We start from the raw sequence: 25,462 nt of genomic DNA, 5'->3' as shown, positions 1-25,462 counted from the left end.
TGTTCCCTCAGGAGTGGGTAACTGAGGACTCACTCTGCCCTATTTGGAACAGAATTCTTGTGGGCACAATCTTGGTGAGCAGAGCTGCAGGGATGTGGCTTCTGGTGTCCTGTGAGAGCACCTGAGGTTTGGTTTCTGGGGAGCAGCTGCACCAGGAGATGTTTTGCAGGTGATGAAGTTGTTCCAGGTGGGTTCCTTTCCAAGAGCTTCTAGCCAAAGATCATGGAACAGTTCTGACCACTGCAGTTCAGGTGCAAACTGGGGCAGTGGCTCTGGGGGACTTAGTATTTTTTTCTACTTTCCTGCTTTTTTTCTACTTTTCTCTTTTTTCCTCTATTTTTTTTCCTACTTTCCTATTTTCTACTTTTTCCATGTTTTTCCTTCTCTATTTTTTCTTACTATTTTTAAAAAATCTTTTAATTTACTCATTTGTAATTGAGATTTGATTGTTAATTCTCAGATAACTGCTCTCTTCTGCCTTTATATCAGAGGTAGGGTTGATGAGGAGCAACCTCATGCCTGGACTGGGCAAACTGCAGAGGTTTCAGGGCAGTCAGCTTCAGCAGAAATGCAAAAGAAAAGCTTTTATTCTCAAGGCCCTTGGTTATCTGAGAAATTTTGCTTCCAAACTTGGTGCCAAGTGAGTGGTGATGTTGCAGTGCTGGTTCCTTTGCAGACAGGACTGTTGGGGTGTGTGAAGCATCCATTTCAGGACAGAAAACTGAGGTTTGTGGTACCCACCTTGGGTACCATCCTATTAAAGTAGGCACATCTGTGTAATAAAGATAAAATGTTTGTAGTTTCTGCTCTGAACAATCAGAGCTTTTAAACCAGCACAATATTAATCTTTTGTGGCTTCCTAAAGAGCATCTAAGGCTTGGTTATGGTGAATCTATCAAAGCAGAACCAAAAGCAGAACTTTTGGCTGCCCATTTTTCTCCCAAAGGCTTCCACAAGGCAAAGCAGAGCTGGTAAATGAAGTGTCAGGTAAATAAAGGGAGAGTCAGGGTTTGTTTGCAGCCATCTCTGTTGGTGTTTCAGCATCACTGCATGATGGTTCCTCCCTCTCTTGTCTCCAGGCCCAGCTGGGAGCTGCCTGGGCTCTCTGAAATCTGCCCATGACAGTGGGCACTGATGCTTGCCACACAATTTCATTCCTAAAGACAGGAGAGCAACCCTAAATGCTGTGGCAGAGCTTCTCAAGTGATGTTTCTTTCAGCTACCTGGGCTGTTTTGTGGCACTTTGAGTTCTTGGTTTTCTTCTTTCCACGTAGGGAAGATGTTCAAGTCCAGTTATGTTCATAGCTGGAGCTCCAGTCTTGCTAAATTCTCTGCTTTTACTTTAATGGGAGAAGTCTACAGGCAGCCTGCTCACCAAATGTAGGATTTCAACAGATGCAGCATTTACATGTTCTCTCACTCTTGGGAGTGGGTGTGATCAAGTTTCTTCTGCCTGGTTTCAGCCCAGAGGAACTTTTAATTAGTGAACACCACACAGCCTGGCCTTTCAGGTTGGCAGCATCATCAGCAAGAGTTCATGCTTGACAGAAACCTCCTGGCCAGGATTTGATACTCAGATTGATTGGTTTGGATCAAGGGTGAAGTTCTGCCTTGCCTTGCACATCCTCAGCACCTTGAGGAGGGATGGAGCAGGGTGTGGTGAGGTCTGGTGTGGCATCAGTCCCACTGCCCAGGTTGGGATGGTCGGGTAAGGAGGAGGTGACAGCAGCTCTAAGCTCCTCTAAGCCTCAGATGAATCCTTTGCCCAGGATTTACCTGGTTTTGGAGTCATTATTGAACACAAAATAATATTTTCCAGTCTAATTCATTCTGTGCAGTGTGGTTTTTTTAGCAGGGAGACTTGTGCAGCTCTGGTGTGTCTGCAGAACCTCTTCTTGCTGTGTGTTCTTCCCCTGTGTTATCTCACATCTTGGGCTCAGTCTGAGGCAGCCTCTGAGGAGTCTCTGAGCCCATCATTAGAGGTTTCTCCTTAATTATAACGAGGTGCAATGTCTCTTCAGATTGTCACAAAAAGCCATTATGAAAAGGTGTCTTAAATCCCTGTGGCTCTAAGCAATCTCTGAGAGTTTTTCCCAACTCCAGGTTAAGGGAAGTATTTTCTTTCAGGGAACATTGAAGGTATTCACACAGTCTGCCTTGGGAATAATCCTAAAGGTGAAATACACTTGGGATTTGCTGTAGTTTGCCCCAAATTCTCCATTAGGAGATGCTCCTGGAGGTCATAGAACCATAGAATCATCAAGCTTGTAAGGACCTGTTTTGGTTTTGGTATAATTTGTGGCTATTCCCTTCCATTCCCTCTCCAAACATATCAAGAGTTGATTTTTGGAGGTTTTTTTTTTAATATCTGTCCATGTGAACCTTTGATTTAGTTAAACATCAATGCTATAAAAACTCTTCTTGCCTGAAGAGACCAGGACTGCTGGAGAATCTTAGGGAATCAATTTCCCTGAAGTTCTAAGAGGGAAAAAAAAATGATTATTTTTTGTTTTTAAAAACCAAGTTTTTCTGCTGATTTGATTTTCCCATTTGGGGAGTTTGCTGATGAGGTTGTTAAATCTGATTACTTGCCTGGGTGTGCTGCTGATAAGGCAAAATTTCAGCCTCTTCACTTACCTGAATAGAAACTGGGACCTTGAGTTCTGTGGTGTTTCTGCAGCAGTGAACTTGACTTTTCTGAAATCCAGGTAGTTCCTGCAAGTCCTGTTTGAACTCTGCTTTGCTGTTTATGAAGACTGTGAGCTGGAAAATAATTTTCAGGCTTACCACTGGGTGTTAGTTTGTTCTCTTCCTGAGAGTGGTTGCTTTCTGGTATCTTTATAACAAACAAATGTGGAATAATCACTTCCAACCTTTTCTTTTGCTTCTCCAGTTCCTTGGTAATGGGGAGGGAAGTGGTAGAATTGCTGCTTTTTGTGTAACTGGCCAGGAGAAACAATTTAGAAATCTCTTTTTAAAAATTTGCACCTCTGGATTCATTCAGGATTGACTTAAACACTCCAGATACTGAGGTTCTGGAGGCAGCATGAGCAGAAGGACCAGAGCTCCTTCATCAGGATTTCTTCAGCCACATTTAAGTTATGAAACTCTGTGCTTTCAGTGTCTTTACAGTGAAAAATCTTTCCTATAAAATGACCCAGTTCTGGGTAGGCAGGCACAGCAGCACTCTGAGGAATCGTTTGAACAGCACTTCAGACATCCAAACTTGAATGTTCCCAGTATCCAGATGGCCTCAGCTTGCTGTTGGTAATTATTTCATGTTGCCTGACTGTCAGTTACAAATCCAGGTAGTGGCATTCTGTTGGAAATATCAGAATTTCCTAAACCATCTTTCAGTTTCCCTTCTGTGTCTGTGCAGAGTTTTGAACACCCCTGGGCTTGGGCTGGCACTGCCATCACCAAACCTTCAGTGACCACTCCACAGGAGGGTGAAAATTCCAAGCTCTGGTTGAACTCTTGCATTAAAATAGACATTTTTAGATCATCTCCAGTTCTCTCAGGAAACAAAGGTAAATGAAGGCATCAGGACAGAGGCTCTTAGTGATTCTTTCCATGTGAAGTAAGTGCCTGACTTGCCTTCATGCATACAGAATATTTTGCTGGGCTGCTTCCTTTCCTGTTTGTCATGAACTTAATATTTTCCAGTCTGAGGAGCAGATCTACTAACAGGCTCCTGACCACTGAAGACAAAGAGGAAAAAAAAAAAGCAGGAAATTAATTAAAACCGTTTGGATTGTATTTGTTTTGTTGTTGGGGGTTTTTTTTTCAGTCAATGTACTCATCCCAAAAGCAGAATTTCACTCAGTTTGTGTGTCACACAACACTCAAGTTTTACAATCTGTCTCTAGGAAATAGGATGTTTTCTTTTATCTTACCCATTCTATTGTGATGCTTCTTTCTCTTGATTTAAGTTTATTTATTTATTAATTGTTTCAGCTAGAATCTGGCTCCAGCAGATTATAGCACAAGAATTATGTGTAAGGATTTGGTTTTTTTGTCCTTCATGGTTTTGTAGTGTTTTATGGACGTGCTGTTTGATACCTCTGCAGACAGTGCAAGGTCCTCAGTAAACTTTAAATAATAAATACTGCAGCTCATGGAAGGATTTTCAGCTTCAGAATTTGATGTGGAGTAGCTGTCACCCATGGTGGTTTCTTATCCTGTAAAACCTGAAGCTAAAAAACCAGCAAGTTTGTCCAGGAAAAAGAAATAATTCAAAATCTCAAGTTTTCAAAGGTTTTTTTCCCCATCAAACTTAACTTGGGCAGTGTGAGGAACTGGCAGGCAGTGGTCAGAAACCTCTCTTCAGAAACAAATTCTTGTGAATTGTCTAAAGAGGTAGAAAAGAGGGGATTCTGCCAGATTTTCTGGGATGAACCACGTTGTTCCCAGGTGTATCAGGACACATTCAGGAAGCTGAATGTGGTGGGGGTTTCAGCCTCATTGTGTCTAAAGGAATTTTTTTTCCCCCCCCTTCTTATTTCTGTTAATCCTTCTAAGAACAGAACAGTAGTCTGGTAAAAAAATTTGGTTTTAAATGAGCATCCTGCCAAAGTGTAAGGAAAACCAGAGTGATTGGCAGCTTTTTCTTCTCTCAGAACAAAATCCATCTCCCCAGCTTTGGTGACCAAAGAAGATTTAAATGAGAATTAAATTCCAAAAAATTGCTCTCCTCTTCCCTGAAGGACTCAGTCATGTAAAGTCATGCCCAGTGGCTGCTTCTGAAGGTGACTGGACCCTCTCCACTCCCTTTTTTCTTCATCTTACCCTTGCAAGATGCAAGGTTGCACAGAAAACTTTTTTTTTTTCTTTTTCCCTACTTTCTTTTGAAGCCATGGGTAACTGGGAGTTGCTTTAAATGAAGTTAGGCCTTAGCCTGGATTCATTAGAAGCTGAAACAGAGTTGTTGGAAAGGACCACGTGCTGGTGGATCTGTCAGCAGAAGGTGATTTAGACCAGGATACATGAAAAATGCTCAAGATTATTTTCCTGGTAGCCAAAAATATTCTTTTTTATGAGGTGAACACAGGCAGTCGTGTGAATATATGTGTGAATGGACAGCTGAAAATAAGCAAGTTGGATAATAAATGCTGTGAATTCTGAAAAGCAATATAAAACAGATACACAGTGTCCTCACATTGATCCTAACTCTGAATTATTTGCTTTTCATCCTTACTCTTCCAGAGGTCAGTGTATTAACTTATTTTGTGTAAATTACACAAAATGGCCCTAAAATGATCTTTATGGATGTGCTTTGCAATGGAAAACATTGAAGTGTGAGTAGCATCTGTGCCCTGTGAAAAGTATGTGTGCTTTTCTGAAGAGTAGGTTCAAGTTTTCTGTCATCAAACTGGTCTTTAATTCAGCACCAAGTGGTTTTTAGTAGGTAGGGTGTGGATGTTTGCATCTTGAACAGTGAATTACTTGCAGGCCTGTTCTGCTCTGGGACTGAGACCTTCCTGTATTTTAAATAATATGATTTCTTTGTTTTGATTTTAGGAGAATGACATCTTCCTGGGCTGGGAAAAGGGAGCTTACAAGAAATGGGGAAAGAGTAAGAAAAAGTGCTCTGATCTAACACTAGAGGAAATGAAAAAACAGGCTGCTGTCCAGTGTCTTCGCTCTGCTTCTGATGAAGTAAGTTTGGATTATTTAATATTCTTTAATATTCTTTAATTAAAATTAATATTCTTCAGACTTTATGCCCTTCTTTATGTGAGATACATTTACCCTGTGCTGCTTGTCTTTTGATTTTTAGGCTTCTTAAAAATGCAAATTCCCCAAGAGTTCTCTCAGAGTTTTTTATTTTACAATGGGAAATGATGAAATCTGTGTTTAGCTGCAGGATTTCACAAATTATTCTGTACCATGTGGTGTGACACTTCCCTTCCTGTAAACCCTCACCTGTCCTTGTCAGGGACAGCTGCAATGCACCAGTTTGTGTTGAAATCACCACAAAACTTTGCAGCAAGGTATTTCTTAAAATTCTACATTTGCTTTGTGGTGTGTGTGAGCAGCAAGGAGTGAAATCTTGGGGCAGAAAGCAGTTTTGTTCTGGGTGTGCTGTATGTGCAATCCAGAATTGCTAAATAAAATGCAATGTGTAGCAGCAAATGGTCATTTTCCAGATTGCATCAGTGAGTGGAAGTGGAGGTGAAGTGCACTGAGTGGTGAAGGTGAGGAGAGGTGAAGGAAGATCCCAGGGGCAGCAGATCCCTTGTAGCTCAGTGGAAAAGTGGAGAAAATGAGAACTGTGGCAGGAAATGTTTAAAAGGAAAAAAAAAATCATCTGTAGCACAGGATGATCAAAGCTCTTTGGGGAGATTTTTCAGATAGCAGGAGTGGAAAAGTCTCTCTTTTAGTTTTCAGGGCTACAGATACTCTGAAAAGAAGAAAATGCTTGCATCACTGCTCCATCCAGCATCCCTGTTGATAAGTTTGTGCTTGCTTGTGTGGTTCTGTGGAGAACTGAATGGGCACAGGACATTCCTGTGCTCAGCCCTGGGGAGGCCACAGCTTGAGTCCTGTGTCCAGTTCTGGGCCCCTCAGCTCAGGAAGGAGATTGAGGTGGTGGAGCAGGTCCAGAGAAGAGCAAGGAGGCTGTGAAGGGATCCAGCAGAATTGCTGTGAGGAAGGGCTGAGGGAGCTGGGGGTGTTGAGGCTGGAGAAGAGGAGGCTCAGGGGAGACCTCATCACTCTCTGCAACTCCCTGAAAGGAGGTTGGAGCCAGGGGGGGGTTGGGCTCTTTTCCCAGGCAACTCTCAGCAAGACAAGAGGGCAGGGTCTCAAGTTGTGCCAGGGGAGGTTTAGGTTGGAGATGAGAAAGGATTTCTTTCTGGAGAGGGTGATCAGGCATTGGAATGGGCTGCCCAGGGAAGTAGTGGATTCTCCGTGTCTGGAGATCTTTCCAAAGAGCCTGGATGTGGCACTGAGTGCCATGGGCTGGGAACTGCAGCGGGAGTGGATCAAGGGTTGGACTTGATGATCTCTGAGGTCCCTTCCAACCCAGCCAATTCTAGGATTCTATAATTAATTTCCTGCTATTAACCTTGCTGAGGGGAGAGATTCCTGGCCAGATTTGTAGGACAGGCATTTGTGCCAGGAAAGTGGTCAAGAGTAGTGAAGGGAGTGGGGCTGATTTCTGTGGTTATTCCCATCAGACAGCAGCTTTCTGTTTGAGCTTCTTGAGCATCTGTTCAGTTACAAAAGTGCTGACTAACTGGGAGACTTCTGAGCTCCCATTTCCCCACTGCTTATCATCCTAACAAAGTGAGACAAAATAGCATTTTGTTGATAATTTCCTTTGCTCTCCTAATTACAGAATATTGAGGTCAGCAGTCTGACTGCTCTGAAAGTTAATTTGAAGAAAGCACTGCAAGAATTAATGTCTTTCCTGAGGATATGGCCATCTTTATAGACTCATTTTATGAACAACAAAAAGCAGCAGCCTCATCCTTAGACCAGAGGAATATTGATGATCATATTTTAGCTTTAGAAATACTGTCTTGATGCATCTTCACAGAGCTGAAAGTCTGGGGGCATCATTTAGAGCTAAACTTACATTATATGGAGAAATCTACTGGAAAAGAAAAGGGAAGGAGGTAAATTTATTAATAATCCCTGGTCTGCCTCCACTTGAGAGTTGCTAAAATGGAAGAGGGAGGGAAAAAACTGCCCAACTCAAGTTTTGAACAAATAAAAAGATGTGGGACCTGAAAGGTAGGACAGGTAACTTCCTCCTTTGACTCCTGCCACCTTGTCAGGTTTTGGTTGTTCAGCATAAACCTCTCATCCACAACCTGGAGACTTCTGTTATTTCAGGGCTGTTTTCACCTCTCTTGCATGCTCAGACAACTGAGGTTGCACTGTTGGTGTCTTTATGAAATTACAGCTCAGCATTTTTTTTAAAAGTGTTTTCAGACACAGGGTGAAACCTTTAAACCTTTTTTGAATAAACAGTTGTTACTTAAAGCTCTTTTATAGGTAGCTTAACATGTGTATTGCATAAGAGAAATACAGATTTTCTTATGTTCTTTACTCTGGAGCTGGGGAAAGGGTGATCCTGCTTTGATACTAATGATATTTGTGAGGTACTTCAGGTAAATCTTCTCTCTGCTTTTCAAACACATTTCCTGTGTATGCAGGTTTCTGTTTGTGTGCTGATCCAGTGGGAATGATCAGTTGCTTTTGGACTGTGAAACATAATGTTAAAATATTATTTCTGCTGAGGCATTCAGGCTGCTCCATGCAAGTTTCATGCTTTCATCTCTACAAAAAGATAAAAATATTCTGTTAACTTTAGCCAGAACTGGGTGGTGTATGAGTGAGGAGCATTTATAAAACCCTTGAGGTATAAATAAATACTTTTTTTTTTTCTTCCAACACTGCTTGAATTTATTTTTTTTGCTTCCTGAATAATCTGAAAATGTTTGTTCCTAGAGATATTTTTTGTCAGATAGATAAAAGTCAGGTACATTCATTAGGGTCTTCATAAATATGTCCACTAGCAGCTTTGTTCTCACAGGTTTTCCTTCTTGCAAGGGTTCATGGGCAGTTCTAGAGCTTGCTTATATTTTTGCTTCTCTTCTGTGATCCTTTTTTTCAAAGTAGGTGGGTATGGAGATACCAATATCCTCACACAGGTGTGGGACACCTCCTCCAGCCTCCCTTCTTTCACCCTTAGCATTGCAGTGAAGCAAGCAAGGCTTGGAGGGAGCTCCAGTACTTGGAGTAATCAAAAAAAAAAGGCTTTGTATATTTAAATTTTAAGTATATTGTGTTTAAATGGAATGGTTAGAATATTTACCCTGTGTGCATTTGTAGAAAGAATACATTGAGAAACAAACAAAAAACAAACAAACAAAAAAACCAAACCAAAATGAAAACAAAAAAACCATATTTTTAGGATTTTACAGCCTGATCCATTCTTGATGCAGAAGAAAAAGGAACACTGAGGGTTAATAATAACAATTAATAAGAATTAATAATTCTCTGACTCTTCATAGGATATGACAGAGATCCAGGTGCTATAATTCTGATGTTTATATTTAATTACAAAGACAAGTAATGTGCTGAGGAACTGCAGACAATCTGCTTCCCCCCTCTACCTGGCATCCAGGGCCCTCAGACTGGGCGATGACTTCAATGCTTGATGGGGAGAGGAAGTCATGCAATAGATGAGATGAAAATGAACTTGATAACTTTGGGGAGTCTTCCATTTAGTCTTTGAAATCAATATTTTTTTTATTCTTGTCTCTTGTGGATTTCCATTTCCATGGTATTCATTCCCAGGGAGTGCTTGATTTGGTAATAGTTTTGTTTGAGGTCAGTTTGTCTCTTACTAAACAGAGTAATGCTGTTAAACACTGGTCTGAGGCAGAAACCTGGGATTTAATTCTGATTTTATGGTGCAGAAAACAGACATTTGCCTTCAGAAAGCCTGGTTTGGTGGGGTTTTTGAAAGTAGTTCTTAAGCTACAGAGCCTGAGAGGTCAGGGAAGCTGTGTCTTGCAGTGGCAAAGGATGTTGTGGATGCAGTCTGGGACAGACACTGTCCCTGCTCTGTGTGACCATGCACTGGTGATGTGCTGAGAACAGTGGTTTTTGTGTGACAAGATTTTTGGTGTCTCAAGTTGTCTGTATCCATATGATATATTATATTATATTATATATATTTGGCTGCAGAGACAGCCAGAAGCAGGGCAAATGTAGATATGTGGCAAGCTGCCTGAAAATAAAGACAGAATGATGGTGAGAAGCACTTTTAAGACAAGTCCTTTAATGTAGTACTCAGTTGCTATTCTCACTGCCCTTCTAAAGTGTATTTTTTCCAGAACACTTCAATAGAGTCTAAATAGCACTTTAAAGATGTGCTGAAGAATTGTTCACATTTTAAAAAGCTCATTAATAGTGACCTTGAGTGGAGACTTCATTTGAATGACTTCTTTTGGTTAGTGGTTTGGGTTTGGGTTTTTTTTTTTGGTGTTGCTTTTTTGATTCATGTCTGGCACACCTGAAACTTAGAAGGTCCATTTGTTCTGGTATAGTTTCTGAGATTTTTTTTTTTTCTAATTTTTCTTAACCTCATTCTGAAAGTCTGTAAATGTTTAGGGGGGTTGACTAATGGAACTTGACAGCAGTATCTTTGACACTCAGAAGTTTAGTAAATCAGTCAGAATTTAGAAACTGTGTCGTGTTGTTGTAGGGTGGACAGAGCAAGACTGGAATTAGAGGTTACTTGCTGAGATTGATACACCTAAGACTTTCCAGTGGGTTTATTTCCTACTACTAATGAAATTCCTGCTGTTGCTTGGCCATAAATCCAAACTTCCTTACCCTTTATCTCCCAACTTTTCTGCATTGCTCAACAGAGCAACCAAATTCTCAGCAGTTCCTGCACCACACAGAGTTTTTATTCACTGAACACTTGGCAGCATTACAGGTGAAATTCCACCCCAAGATGGTGCTGGAGTTCCCCTTAAAGCCACTGCTGTGTCTTAATTCTGCTGAACTGGATCAGGACATTTTAGGAAGCCAATCTCCCAGGTTCTGGATTTCCCTGCCTGTAGGTGACCACCTCTCCCAGTCTGTTCCACAGCCACATCCCAGTGGGGTTCTGCCCCTGTGGTCCATTTATCAGCTAACCAGGCTCTCAGAACCTGCTGGCAGCCCCAGGAAGCAGTGTACAACACATGGAATTCCAGCTAGAGATATTCCATAATGGATTTTGGAAGAGCACCACTCTGCCAGGATTGTCCAAAGCAAGCAGTGCCTTCCATCCCACTGCTCCAAGAAGCTGCTGCTTGGAGGTACCACTGCAGAATTAGTGAAACTTTCTAGCAGTAATTTCTTGGAAATGCAGTCAAGTCAATGGCATCTTGTTTCTTGGAGCTTTGGCTTTGCTTGTTCTGAATTATGAGGGGGGATTATGACCCTTCTGATACCTCTGTTATTATACCAGAGCACTTGCAGGCACAAATGTCTTGTTAAGAATTTGGGATGGTAGCTTTATTCTCCAATGTTGTACCAGTCATTGTTTTTCTACAATAATTTAATTTGTAATGGTTCTATATAATCAAATTCATTGGCTTCAGAAGTTTCCTTTTTTATGCATTCCTCTTCTGAGTTGGGTATGTGGTATTGAATTTGGAAAACAATATCAGCCTGTGGCTTTTAACTTTGGGTACAATACAGAAAGCTGAAATTAATGTCTTGCCAGGGTGATCATCAGAGAGTAAAACAATTACAATAAATCCATTTCTTTTTCTTTATGACCTTGGCATTGAAATAGTAAATAATAATTTCATTTGTAGTACCACTTGAAAGAAATCATTTCATTTATAGTACCACTTAGCTGATTTGTCAGGTTGCTAAAGCTGCTGAGTATAATATTAACTTTCATAGAAGCTGACAAAGTTTTAACTATTTCAATTTTTTATGAATTTTCTTTATACAGAAAAAGGACATATGGAAGTAGAGAAGTTCTTTGTGAGGGCTTTGCCTACACACAAATTGCTTCATAACTTTTTTTGTGTGTCATTGGCTTCTCAGTTGCCATCAAAAGTCAATAAATGCTGATTCTTGTATTTCTTTAAGTGTCTTCCATAGCCTGGATCACTTTGTCTGCAGGCTGCAAGCTCTTGTTCAGGATGTTTGAAAGTTGTTTCACCTTCCCTGTGCTGCCAGCAGGGACAGGAGCAAAATGGGGCAAGGAGATTCTCTGGTGAGCAGCTTCTCTGCTAAGTCTGGGACAGAAAGTGTGCAAAATCATCTCTCTGACACAACAACCATGGCTGTGAAAATGCCAGGAAAAGCCCAGAGAACTCTCCTGGGCAGTGGCTTGTGTGATTATGATTATGGTTAATGTGATTATTGATTATGGTAAATGTGCAAAAATAATATTTAACCAAAAAGCTGAATGGGGGCACATCATAAATTCTTATCAAATGCAGCAGCAGACTTGAGTGAAAATGGCAGAGCACCTCCTGAGGAAATTTCCAGTGTCCCTTCTTCATTTCACTTGATGCAGAAAAGAACTTTTCCATCACTGGTGGGAACAGAGGTTCAGGAGTTTCTCCTGTGTCACTGGGAATATAAATAAAGACATTCAGCACCTGCAAGCTGAAGGGATGAAGTGACATCTCGGAGCTCACAAGGACAGGAAGTCTTTGCAAGGCTTCTCTGGCTTTGAAGCCAGCATTTTTTTGTTGTTTAAAAGCAATAAATGGTAATCAAAAAGTATGGTTTCCAGGGAGGAATTATCCCTTCTTGGTTTTATCTCCATGAAGCCCTCTATGGGAGGGAGCTACAAGAATTAAGTTTTAAATAAACTGAAATCAGATTAGCTGCTCCAGTAACCTACATTTAGGGGTAGTCTGTTTATTTTAAGTGAGCTTGAGCAGGTAGTTGACCTCTTTTATCTTGATTTAGTAAATAACATGTGCTATTATCTCTCTCAGAATGTGTGGTATGAAGCAGTGAATTGTAGCTTTGAAATCTGAGCCTAGAGGTGTGATTTACATTTCCTATTGCTGTTTCAGTACAGGAGACAGGACTCAGAGGGTTGCAAGAAGGTATTTTTATCCCCCTCTTGGAGAGCTCTTGCTGTTGTACTGCTGGATTTTTGTGGTACTAACTCAGTCTGTCTGTTTGGAAATCAGTATTTTAAGGTCACACATCTGCTGAAGGTGGCTTGGATCAAGTATTGATAAGCCCTAAAAGAGAAATTAATAACCAAAACTTGGTTTTCTGACTGGGCAATGTCTTTGTTGGGAATCATTAGGTGTTCAAGTGAAAAGATGAAGATGTCACTGGGTTCACACTACTCCAAGGGGCAAAAAGGTGTTGTACAAATACATCCTCCAAATGTTCCTTAGTGTTTCTTATACTGGAGGAAAATCCCATCAGGCTAACTGGAACCTTGTTTTATTCCTTTGAACTCTGCCTGGAATAAGCACATTTTAATGGGTTTTGCTATTTATTCATTTGTGTAGTGATGCTCTTGGGGTTAGGGCTGTATTTTAGGGGTTTTTTGGGGGAGTCTCTCTCTCTGTCTTGAACACCTCTTTTGGGAGTACTTGTATCCAGCTGAATTACACTGTGTGAGCATGTTAGAAAATAAAACCCTAGACTTTTATCTCACTCTCATCCTACAAAATACAGAAATAGATGGGGAGTTGGAATGAATCACATTTTGTGCCTTATTCAGTTCACATGGCTTAGCAGCTGATTCATACAGAACAGCTCCCTAATCCTGCTCTTGGTGACAGGCTACATGCCAGGAAAACAGTCCTGGTACACTACAGGCAGAGTACCACCTCTGTCTGGAGAGTCCTGACCTGCTGAAAGAATGATTTCAAAGCATGAATATGTTGATTGGCTTCAATTTCTGAATTCTTTGACCTTGGGTTATGTGAAAGGAGAGTCTGGAGGATGCTCTGTGCTTCAGCAGAAGGGTTTGGAGCAGCTGATCTCCAGGGGTTCCTCCCAACCTAAACAATTCAGTTGGGAAAACCCATCAGCAAACAAGTGTTTTAATTGTTAAAGCAAAATTAAGTGTAACCCTTTTGTCTTTTCAAAAAACTTAATGGGGAACAAGGAATTTTCCTGATACTTCACAGGCCTGAAGTAACAAGCCATATTTAGCAAATATTTACAGTTCAAAGCTTCTGGAGGCAAGCTAGGAACATATGTTAGGCTGGAAACCTAAACCAAAACCCCCAAAAAACAACCTTCCATTTCTATTGTATAATCTGATGCTAGTTTTTTCCCTTTTTTTTGTTTGTTTCTTTATTTCTCTGTATGTATCTATGGTGTGTCAGATGTGGAAAGCTCATTCTAAATACTGGCTACCAGATTTTCCTTTTTTTTTTTTTTTTTTTAATCCTGAATTCTTGGCTGTTGCACATGTGGAGATGTGCAGAGCAGAGTATATCTATTTGCAGGGCATTTTTTGGATGGAAGTAAGGGAGCCATCATGCTTGGGTAACAGGGACTGAAAGTGCAGCAAAAAAAAAATGTTACTGACCACATCTCTCCTCAGTTTCAAGAGAAACTGTAAAATAATAGTGGTACATGAACATTTCTGATCCAGTTCAGGAAAAGCTTGTTAATTTTCCTGGATGGTGACTGAGGAGAGATGAATTTCAACAAGAATTGAAGTTATTCATCAGGAATTCAAGAGGAAAAAGTCAAGTTTCAGAGCTTCTTACCAAAAACTCTCAGACTGTAGAAGCCAGAGCCCACTGTTAACTCAGGCAGCACTTCCTAGTGCATGAAAAATTCAGTGTACATAATATTGTTTCCTTCACAGTTAATTAAAGTGATTATTTTAAATGTATAAAAATATAGCAGAAGTAACTAGATTTATGGATTTAATATCTTCTGGGGATATTTTCTGCAGTTTATTCCAGGGGTGTGAGTGTGCACACAAAAAAATCCCTGGATTGCTTGAAATTGATGAGTTACCACTTGTCATCTGATTGCTTCCCAAGGAGAGCATGTGAAAAAATATCTTTAAGATTTGACATTACACATAGATGTGTAAAAAAACCAACCAAACAACCAAATAAACCCCAACAACATTTTTACACACACGTATAGATATGTGTGTGAGCTTTGCTGTTTGTTTGGGGTTTTTTAATTGCTCTTATTCCTCATTACACTGCATTAATTTGGCTCTGTATAGAGTGGGGTTGGTCAGTAAGGAAGAAACTGGCTCTTAGAGTCCTGTAACTCCAGCAGGCAGATTGACTGTTCCTTCTCTTCATGTTGGGTGAGTTCAGAAGCTTAATTTATCTGTTAGCACAGTCACCCCAAAGCCAGTAACATTACACCTCTCCTTTATGTAATCCTTCCCTTGCTTTCAGCCAGCTGATGAAGAGCCAAAAAGAACAACTTCTGGTGAAACTGGCTGGAAGTTAAAGCAGGGGAAGGAAACAGAAATCTGTTGGAAACAGAATGTTGTTGATATGGGGGATGTTTTGTTATGCAGAACGAAAAGGATGAATTTCAGAAGTTTGACGTGCTGCCCTTTGGAGTCTTGAGTGACAGGAAAGTGTTGATAGGAATCTGGGTGGTAGTTTAAATCAGCTCAGATGATCCTTTTGTGTTGGAATTACAAAAGTGATCATAATGAGGCATCAAGACTTCCACACTGAAAATTGTTTTTAAGGAGCTCTATCATTTGTACGTTTTGAGGACCATCTTTAAATTAGGGAGATCACCTCAGTTTAACTCCTTGTGCCCTAAACCAAACCAAACCAGTGCCAGAAATCCCTCACTTTCCAGCAGCGGGCTTGCTGCAACTACAATACATGAATTTCAGCAGTGATAAAATGCAGTAACTCAAAATCATCTCCAGAGAACACCTCTTGTCAGAGAACACCTCTTGTCACCCAGGAGGGAACTGCTGAGGCTTTCCTTACAGTAACTCTGCAGCTTCTTTTTACTTAATATACCGCAGTAAGAGGTTGAGCAAGTGGTCTCTGGTGACTTGGCATTCTGCACACTGACTTTCCCCCCCCTTCCTGCTGGGTTTTTTTTTTTTTTTTTTCTTTAAAGCTAGCACTAGCTCCATCAGCTTGCTATGCAGGACAGCTTGCAGCCTGTCAGCTGACTCAAGTATTAATTTCATGGTACAGGAGGAAATGAAGGGTTCGCATCCAAAAGTTTGCACTTCTTCGGGGTGATGGTGAGCAAATTGTTGCCAGTTTGGGCTGGTTTTTGACATGATATTATAGATTCACTTCCTTAACTTAATTCTATTCCTTAGTTTTTGCAGGTTTTGCTACAGATGGCTGTTCAGTTAAACAAAAACAAGGCCAGCTCCTCCTCTGATGCCCTTTTGGGAGGAGGAGGAGGGAATCGGGAGTGATATAGGCATAAAGAGATGATTATTACAACTACATATTCCTGTGCTGCTGGCTTCTTTCTAAGCAATTTACTTTGTGTTGATAAATTTACTAATCTAGAAGATGCCTTCTAAAGTTTTAATACTGCTAAGTCATCTGCAGTTAAGCGTGTGGCATAAAGGTTTATATTTAGCACTTGGGTGCAGCAGTGCAGTTAGGAATAGAAAATGGCTTTCTCCCTTGACTGCAAATAATTAAAATTTACCATTTAGCATATATGTCATTGCTCTGGTTATATGATTTGGCAAATGTTTCTGACAGAGACTGAAACAAGCTAGTTTCACTGGATAAATCAGTATTTGCTGTTCCATAAAATCTCCTTGTACTTGAGCAACATATATTCACGTTTCTCAGCGATTGATAGCCAGAGATCAGGAGAGAGGAGAAACTCAGCTCTTGGGAGAAGGGAACCTTTATACCACCATGGTGACACAGCAGAACAAGATCTTTTTTAATGTTAATTTCTGTAACACATTTGATATATATTCCCTTTGGAGAGAATGTCTGTTCTGTGACTGTCCAAAGGGAAGCTCAGAAGGTGAGAGAATTTTGCAGGAGGTTTATCTGAGTCTGAATATCTCCAAGGATGATGGGGTCAAGGTGTTGGTGGTTTTATGGAGGACACAAGATGTTAGTGGTTCTCCAAGGGATGGAGGACACAAGATGCTGACCTTAGAGGTCTTCTCCAACCTTACTGATTCTGATTCTGAGGTGCAGAGCTCTCCTCAGTCCCATCCTCAGCCCTGTGGTGCTGTGCTGGGGACCTCCTGCATCCTTCTCTCTTGTTTTGGGTGAGGAATGCAATCTCCACCCCTGCCTCCTGAGCATGGGAACACTAAGAACCCAAATACCTGCAGAGGACCCACCTCACCCTCGTGTTCATGCAACAGGAATTGTCACTTCAGGCTGTAGATTGGGATTCAGTGTTTCACTGACTGGAATTCAACTTCTCTTCCATCAGAGAACAGAATGGGGTTTTCTCCTGTGAGGCTCTTGGGAGTATCTTGTACTGTTCTGAGTGCATCTTCAGTTTTCAAGACTTTGTTGTTCTGGTGTTGTTGCTTTATCTAGAAATGCTTGCAAGTGTAGGCAAATAGTAAAAGCAGAGGCTTCTGAAAAGAACACTGAAAAAGGATTTTAAAGGATGTTGAGTGTATGGCAAGCTCATGTAGAGGAATAAAGGAAGAAAATAAAGGCTTTTGGAAAGATGAATGAGGTGTTTGGGTTTCCCTCTGATGTCCAAAGCAAGCAACACAGTGTTTAGGAAAAAAAAAATAATCTGGGCATAGTAAACTGGTTTTACCTGAAGATGCTCTGGAAGATTTTCCTCTCCCTCTGCCACCTGCACATCTGTGTGTTCCTCATGTTCCCCTTCTCACCCTGACTCTTGATTTTTCTGGATCCTTTTAACAGATCCTTTCTTACAAGCATAAAGCTGTGGAAGCAAAAGGCTCAGGGTTAGCTTCTGAAAATGCATCTCAGTGATCACTTGAGTCTTGGACTTTTATTCAGAGCCTCTTGGCTAAATCCTAAGTGCAGTAAATGTGAAGGTGCAGAGTTTGCAAAACGTTGGATATACAGTAATGCAGCAATGTGACTTGAGTTTGAAACCACTGTGAATGTATCTCCATGTTTTGTGGAATCATTTTGACCTCTAATTAATATCTTTACAGGAATGGATTTATGCCTGCTAATGATTTTTGTTCCACATTTGCCATGCAAAAAGGAAGGTGCATGTCTGCTGGGATATATTTACTGCACTGATGTCTTTCTGTAAAATGAATATTTTTTTACTAAGTTTCTTTTCCTTTTTCCCCTCTCCTGTTATTTTTTTTTGTTGTGCAGAGCTCTGGGATTGAAACATTAGTGGAGGAGCTTTGCTCCAAACTGAAAGACCTTCAGAGTAAGCAAGGTGAGAAATAAATCTTTCAGCTTCTGAGGCCTTATACTGTGTTTATCAAATGTGTAAGTAACGTTCTGAGACGTGGGGGTGGAGGAGCAGGCTGTTAATTCAGTAGCTTTTAATACAGGCCATGCAACTTTAAAATATATTTGCATCATTTCATTCAAGATTTTAAGCAGTTCTGTACTAGCATGATTTGTTTACCCAAGAAACAGCCATTCCCAAATGGAATGTTCTTATTGAAAAGCTCTAATTGTTCAGACCTGCTTCTTGTGGGTAAATATTCCATATTCAGCATCCTCTCTCCCCACCAAAAGAAATCAAAATAAAATGAGCTTGATTCTCTTCCTTCTGGGGGATTCCTACTTGGAGAGTTGATTTGCCTCAGAATTGTTAAATACTTGCTTTTTCCTGTGAAAAACATCCAAGGAGCCATCCCAGAGAGGTGTTTCTTAAAATTTCTGGTCTTTAGGGAATGATAATGGGGACTTTGTCTTGTCAAGCTTAGGGCAGGGAGCATGATATAAAATTCTGGGGTCTCCAGTGAAAGTTCATCACACGTAAATGTTTGTTCAGGTGCATTGCAGCAGCTTTTGACACTTATAAAATCAATATCTTGCATAAATAGCAATAAGCAAGGGGTGAATATTTACCTTCCTAAAGCTTGATTTTAGCTGTTTCCATTCCCTTTGTTCTTACAAACAGTACTAGACAGCTCTTAGTATTTCATAGTGCTGTGTTGTGACACTTTCCTACTGAGCCAAGCCATTTATTTGGGGAAAAAAAAAACAAAACAAACCAAAACTGCACTAAGTGTGCATCTCCCAGCATTATTTTCTGGGTAATTTACAGGTTTTAAAATAAAGAATTGGAAATCTTTAGGGTCACCATTAGCACAGAAAATCTGCCTGCACATCCACCCAAAGCACAGCAGCTGCTGCAGGGGTGCTTCCTGTTAGTGAAGTACACAAGAAGTTAAATGCAACCATTCATTAAAATATTGCCTTAAATAGTTGCTTTTTAAAAAAATTATTATCTGTAGCAATGCAAGGAGAAGGATTTGGATATGAAATAAATAAAAAGTCAGTAGGAAGTCTCCTAGTGGGGGCTGCATGCAGCTGCTGGCCAGTTGTGTGTGGTGAGATGTGTAAGGTTTAATAAGAGCTGTAGAAAACTTGAATCATGGGTGGTAACTTGTAATTTATGTGTGATAAGCAGATGATGGATTCTTCTGTTACTTCCAGGGGTTTATGGAAACTTGCTGCTATTACAGGTGTATATCCTGGGGTTTGTTAAGTCCTGTTATAAAATAAACTGGCTTTTTGAATTTTTCTGTTAAGCATGTGGGATTTTCTTCCAAAACAGAGGAGAAGATTCACAAAAAGTTAGAAGGCTCTTTGTCTCCTGAGACTGATTTATCTCCCACAGCAAAGGATCAAGTAGAAATGTATGTATTTTTTATTATTATCTGAAGTGCTTTCCTCTTTTCTCCTTTTACACCTGCATTTCAACACAGTGAAGTTAACATTGTTAACTGGGGTTTTTTCTTAGCTATTAAGTAAGGATTTTTTTTCCTACCATCTTCTTTTGTTAATCTTGTTTTTATCTATTTCTCTGTGAATATTTGGTGCTATGGGCTAGTTTAATCTCTTAAAGTCCTGATTATTTTCTCTCATCTGTACACAGAACCCAAACCATACTCTGTTTTAGTTTCCTTAAGACCAAGACAAACAGACAAATGAAAAGCCTTTAAACCAGCACTAACTGACACGTTGGACTTGCAGGGAGAGAATCCATTCCCTTGGTTCATGGATTGCTGGAATAGTTCATGTTGGAAGAGACCTTTAAAGGTCATCTAGCCCGAGCCTGCAGTGAGCAGGGACATTTTCAACCAGATCAGGTTGCTCAGGGCCCCATCCAGCCTGACCTTGAGTGTTTGCAGTGATGGGGCACCTACCACCTCCCTCAGCAACCTCCTCAGTGTTTCACCACCCTCACTGGAAAAGATTCCATCCCTCTGTCTACTCTAAATCTGCCTTCTTTTAGTGTAAAGCCATCACTCCTTGTCCCATCTTATTCAGAACTGGTTTGTGCTGCAGAGATGGGAAAACAAAATTTATAACCTCTGGACTCTTTTTATTAACTGAGTCCAGTGCCACTGGAGCACCCAGGAGTTTTATCACTGACTTCTTTTAGAGAGATGACTGCTTCTTATCTCTTAACCACTGGGTACAACAGCTTAGTAGTAGTGTAGTGGTGCTAGTAGTGTTGCTAAGTGTTAGCTTAGTGTGGCTAAATGGATGATACCTCAGGGAACTGAGTGTGCTAATGTGCATTTACTGACTTCTGAATGTTATTAACAGGTTTTCCTTGAGATACAGGCAGTTCAGTATAAATCTCTTTCCTGTCAAACACCCTCAGCAACCTCCTCAGTGTTTCACCACCCTCATTGGAAAAGATTCCATCCCTCTGTCTACTCTGAATCTGCCCTCTTTTAGTGTAAAGCCATCACTCCTTGTCCCATCTTGTTCAGAACTGGTTTGTGCTGGGTTTGAGATGGGAAAACAAAATTTATAACCTCTGGACTCTTTTTATTAACTGAGTCCAGTGCCACTGGAGCACCCAGGAGTTTTATCACTGACTTCTTTTAGAGAGATGACTGCTTCTTATCTCTTAACCACTGGGTACAACAGCTTAGTAGTAGTGTAGTGGTGCTAGTCGTGTTGCTAAGTGTTAGCTTAGTGTGGCTAAATGGATGATACCTCAGGGAACTGAGTGTGCTAATGTGTATTTACTGACTTCTGAATGTTTTTAACAGGTTTTCCTTGAGTTTCTTGCTGTTCAGTATAAATCTCTTTCCTGTCAAACACGTTACTTTAAGTGTTGCAGAAAACACTTTTTTTTCCCCTGTTGCACAAAGCTGTTGAGCATCTGAAACTACTCAAGAACAAATCCTTTTTTGTTAATAGCTTTTTCTCAATAATTTGACAATCAAAGTATGTAGAACTCAGTATCTCATTTCACAAAGGGGAATTTAAAACAACTGAAAGCCAGGACTGAACAGACTGTAATTCAGGCCTTCCTCATTTATGTTGTTAATCAAACAAGCTTAAGAAGGCTGTAGTGAATCCACTACATTATCTAATAAATCTGGAGTCAGGCCTTCACTCCTTAAAGCATCCACAGCTTCTGTCTACAGTGAGGTTTAGTACTCCCTAAAAATGGGTTTGTTTTAGTTGGCAGTATATTTTTAAACCTATTAATAGAATTAATTCAAAAGCTTATCTCAATCTCCCTTTGGTTATCATTCAGACAGAGTGCCACGGGTGGCATGTGCACATGTAGAGCAGATGAGATCTTTTGGCCAAGTTAGATGGGTAACCTTGTGATGGGAGTTTCAGTCTGAAGTTCTGCAGTCTGAATGTGTCACCTTTTTGTTTTGCTCTCAGGTACTATGAAGCATTTCCTCCTCTTTCTGAAAAGCCAGTTTGCCTGCAGGAAATTATGACTGTATGGAATAAATCCAAAGTATGCTCTTACTCTAGCTCCTCATCTTCATCCACTGCTCCACCAACGAGCACAGACACATCTTCTCCAAAGGACTGCAACAGCGAAAGTGAAGTAAATAAAGACAGAAGCAACAACAAAGGATCTGCCACTGTACAGGAGAGAACCCAACAGAAGAAAAGTAAAAATGAGAAAGAAAACAAGTTCAGTAACAACACCCTTGAAGAGAAGCCTGTTCTGTACAAAAAGCAAGTCCGCCACAAGCCCGAAGGAAAGATGCGTCCTCGCTCCTGGTCATCTGGCTCCAGTGAGGCTGGCTCCAGCTCTAGTGGTAATCAAGGTGAATACAAAGCATCAACAAAGTGCATCAAAGTCAGGCACAAAACGAGGGAGGTTCGCAGCAAAAAGGGGCGCAGCGGGCAGAGCAGGATTTCAGTGAAATGTGGGGAGAAGGCTGACAGAAAAGTCCCCAGTGGAAGCAGCAGCAGCTGCAGCAGCGGCTCCATCAAACAGCTCTGCAAGAGAGGGAAGAGGCCACTAAAAGAAATTGGAAGGAAAGAAGCTGGTGGCAGCGATGGCAAAGATTTGTATTTAGACAGCAGGAATGAAAAGGAATACAAAGAAGAACCCTTGTGGTACACGGAGCCCATTACAGAGTACTTTGTTCCCCTCAGCAGGAAAAGCAAGCTGGAGACTACGTACCGCAACCGAGGAGATCTCTGTGGGGTGACCCCAGAGGCTGTGGAAGAGTTGTCTGAATCAGTGCATGGTCTTTGTATTAGCAACAATAATATTCATAAAACATACCTCGCAGCAGGTACTTTCATAGATGGTCACTTTGTAGAAATGCCTGCAGTTCTAAACGAGGAGATTGACCTCGCTGGGACCTCACTATGTTCTCAACCAGAGGACGACAAGTATTTAGATGATGTTCATCTGTCAGAACTAACACACTTCTATGAAGTGGATATTGATCAATCCATGTTGGATCCTGGTGCCTCAGATACGATGCAAGGGGAGAGTCGGATTTTAAATATGATTCGACAGAAGAGTAAAGAGAAAACTGATTTTGAGGCAGAATGTTGCATAGTGTTAGATGGAATGGAGCTGCAAGGGGAAAGTGCAATATGGACAGATTCGACCAGCTCTGTTGGTGCTGAAGGGTGGTTCTTGCAAGACCTTAGTAATTTAGCTCAATTTTGGGAGTGCTGTTCATCTTCTAGTTCTGGTGATGCAGATGGGGAAAGTTTCGGAGGAGATTCTCCGATCAGATTCTCCCCCATCTTAGACAGCACAGTGCTTAATTCACACGTGCTTGCTGGCAATCAAGAGCTCTTTTCAGATATTAATGAAGGGTCTGGTATAAACTCTTGTTTTTCAGTGTTTGAAGTGCAATGCAGTAACTCTGTTTTACCGTTTTCTTTTGAAACACTCAGCTTGGGAAATGAAAACGCAGATTCTAGTAGCACTGCTAATATTCTTGGGAAAACACAGTCTAGGTTGCTGATATGGACCAAAAATAGTGCCTTTGATGAAAATGAACACTGTTCCAATCTTTCAACAAGAACCTGTAGTCCGTGGTCACACTCAGAAGAAACACGTTCAGACAATGAGACTTTAAATATTCCGTATGAAGAATCCACGCAGTTCAACGCAGAGGATATTAATTATGTAGTTCCTAGAGTGTCTTCGAGTTATGTAGATGAAGAAATTCTAGATTTTTTGCCAGAAGAAACCTGCCAGCAACAAGCTAGAACTTTAGGAGAGATGCCCGCTTTGGTTTTCAAAAAAAAATCTAAGCTAGAATCTGTCTGTGGTATTCAGTTAGAACAAAAAGCAGAAAGTAAAGACTATGAAGCTACACAGGGGTGTAGTGAAAGCAGTCCACGTGGAGATGGCTACAGCTCAGGGGTTATTAAAGATATTTGGACAAATATGACAGACAGAAATTCTGCAGCCATGGTAGAAATAGAAGGAATAGAAGATGAGTTGTTTTCAACTGATGTAAGTAACTATTGCTGCTGTTTGGATACAGAAGCAAAAGTTGAAACCCTCCAGGAGCCCAATAAAGCAGTGCAGAGATCAGAGTATCACCTTTGGGAAGGTCAGAAGGAGAATTTAGAGAAGAGAGCCTTTGTCTCCAATGATTTATCAAAAGTAGATGGTGGTGACTATACTACACCATCAAAACCTTGGGATGTTAACCAGGATAAAGAAAACTCATTTATCCTGGGTGGTGTCTACGGGGAGCTCAAAACGTTTAACAGTGATGGAGAATGGGCAGTGGTGCCACCTGGGCACTCCAAAGGGAGCTTGCTACAGTGTGCAGCTTCTGACGTGGTGACAATAGCTGGGACAGATGTTTTTATGACTCCAGGGAACAGCTTTGCCCCTGGGCACAGGCAGTTCTGGAGGCCCTTTGTATCCTTCGAGCAGAACGAGCAGTCCAAGAGCGGAGATAACGGATTAAACAAGGGGTTTTCTTTTATCTTCCATGAAGACTTCCTGGGAGCTTGTGGCAACTTTCAAGTCGAAGAACCGGGGCTTGAGTACTCCTTCTCTTCCTTTGACCTGAACAATCCCTTCTCACAAGTTCTTCATGTCGAGTGTTCCTTTGAGCCAGAAGGAATTGCATCTTTCAGCCCCAGTTTTAAACCCAAGTCGATCCTGTGCTCGGATTCAGACAGCGAGGTTCTGCACCCCAGGATCTGCGGTGTCGATCGGACGCAGTACAGGGCCATAAGGATCTCTCCCAGGACTCACTTCCGCCCCATTTCTGCATCCGAACTGTCCCCAGGTGGTGGGAGTGAGTCGGAATTCGAGTCGGAAAAAGACGAGGGAGGTCTTGCTGTCCCTTCTCAAGTAGATGTGTTTGAGGATCCCCAGGCGGATCTCAAACCTCTGGAAGAAGACGCAGAAAAAGAAGGGCATTATTATGGGAAATCGGAGCTGGAATCTGGAAAATTCCTCCCCAGATTAAAAAAGTCTGGGATGGAGAAGAGTGCCCAGACATCACTGGATTCCCAAGAAGAGTCGGCCGGGATGTTGGCGGTAGGGAACCAAGATCCCTGTTTGGAATGCAGTATGAAGGAATCTGCGGATGGGAGGGCCGTGGAGAGCTCTAAAGTGAACTGCAGAATAGTGGAGCCCCGGGAGGAGACGGGCAGGTTCTGCAGCTGTAAAGCAGGGTGCCACTTCCCTGCCTACGAGGAGAATCCTGCTTCCTCAGCAGAGCTGGAAGAGGTATGTGGCTCTATAAAATTATGGAATTTGCAGCTGGCAGCTGATAGTCAGCAATTGGTCATGTGAGCACTCAAGTTCAGTATTTCTCACTGTGTAGTTGTCTAGAAAAATAATAAGAGTTTTGTAGAAACACTGGAGAGTCCCATCTGAATGCAAGGATAATTTTATTTTTTTTTTTTGCTGGGAGGGTGGCCTAGTGCTGGCAGAGGTTGGCCAGGAAGGTTGTAGAGTCTCCATCCTTGCAGATATTCCCAAAGACACCTGAACATGGTCCTGGGCAACCTGCTTGTGCTGGCCCAGCTTGAGCAGCTGGACATGGTGACCTCCAGCATCACCTTTGAGCCTCAAACCATGCTGTGATTCTGTGCAAAATTTACAATTTTCAGGCATTACGGTGTCATCTTGCATACCTTTAAAAATACCTGCATGCATACACTCATGGGACTTGAAAAATCTGTTGACCTTAGGTTTTTAGCTTCTCTGATTTACGTGTGATGTGTTAAAACGGGCAGAAGGTTTGAGTACTGAGATGTTGCTGGGTTTGATTCAAACACAAATTAAAGTTTTGAAGAGGAAGAGCTGAAGTCAGGCTCTCCAATATGACTTCCAGTTTCTGCCAAGTGGGAAGTTGAATTCTTGGATGTGAGCTTGAGGAAAAAAAGGGGTTGTAGAGAAGATTAATTGCCTGGGAATTAAAAGTGTTCTCTCATTGGGTTAGGCACAAAAAGAAAAAAATCCTGGATGTAGAAGCTCAGTCACTGTCACAGCACTGTAAGGAGGCCTGATGGAACCACAGGTTAAGCTCAGAGTTTTCAAGGCAAAAAAGCCCCTTCCTGCCCAAAATATCCCATTGCCCTCTAGAGCTTCCTGAGGAGGG

General features: G+C 41.3%; 1 protein-coding gene across 3 annotated transcripts in view; it reads left to right on the top strand.

The window, feature by feature from the left end:
* The window catches only part of KIAA0232 (KIAA0232 ortholog), a 65,453-nt gene that overhangs the window by 27,580 nt on the left and 12,411 nt on the right, over positions 1 to 25,462 (top strand). For all 3 annotated transcript variants that reach the window (XM_030449971.1, XM_030449969.1, XM_030449970.1), the window contains exons 3-6: positions 5,521 to 5,658; positions 17,778 to 17,844; positions 19,201 to 19,282; positions 21,285 to 24,585. In XM_030449971.1, coding sequence (XP_030305831.1) covers positions 5,521 to 5,658; positions 17,778 to 17,844; positions 19,201 to 19,282; positions 21,285 to 24,585 — 3,588 coding nt within the window. The remainder of the gene's footprint in view (positions 1 to 5,520; positions 5,659 to 17,777; positions 17,845 to 19,200; positions 19,283 to 21,284; positions 24,586 to 25,462) is intronic.

This window comes from Calypte anna, chromosome 4A, assembly GCF_003957555.1.
Source record: "Calypte anna isolate BGI_N300 chromosome 4A, bCalAnn1_v1.p, whole genome shotgun sequence".
NCBI lineage: Eukaryota > Metazoa > Chordata > Aves > Apodiformes > Trochilidae > Calypte > Calypte anna.
The sequence above is the reverse complement of the archived record's forward strand: the minus strand, read 5'-3'. Positions and strand labels throughout refer to the sequence as shown.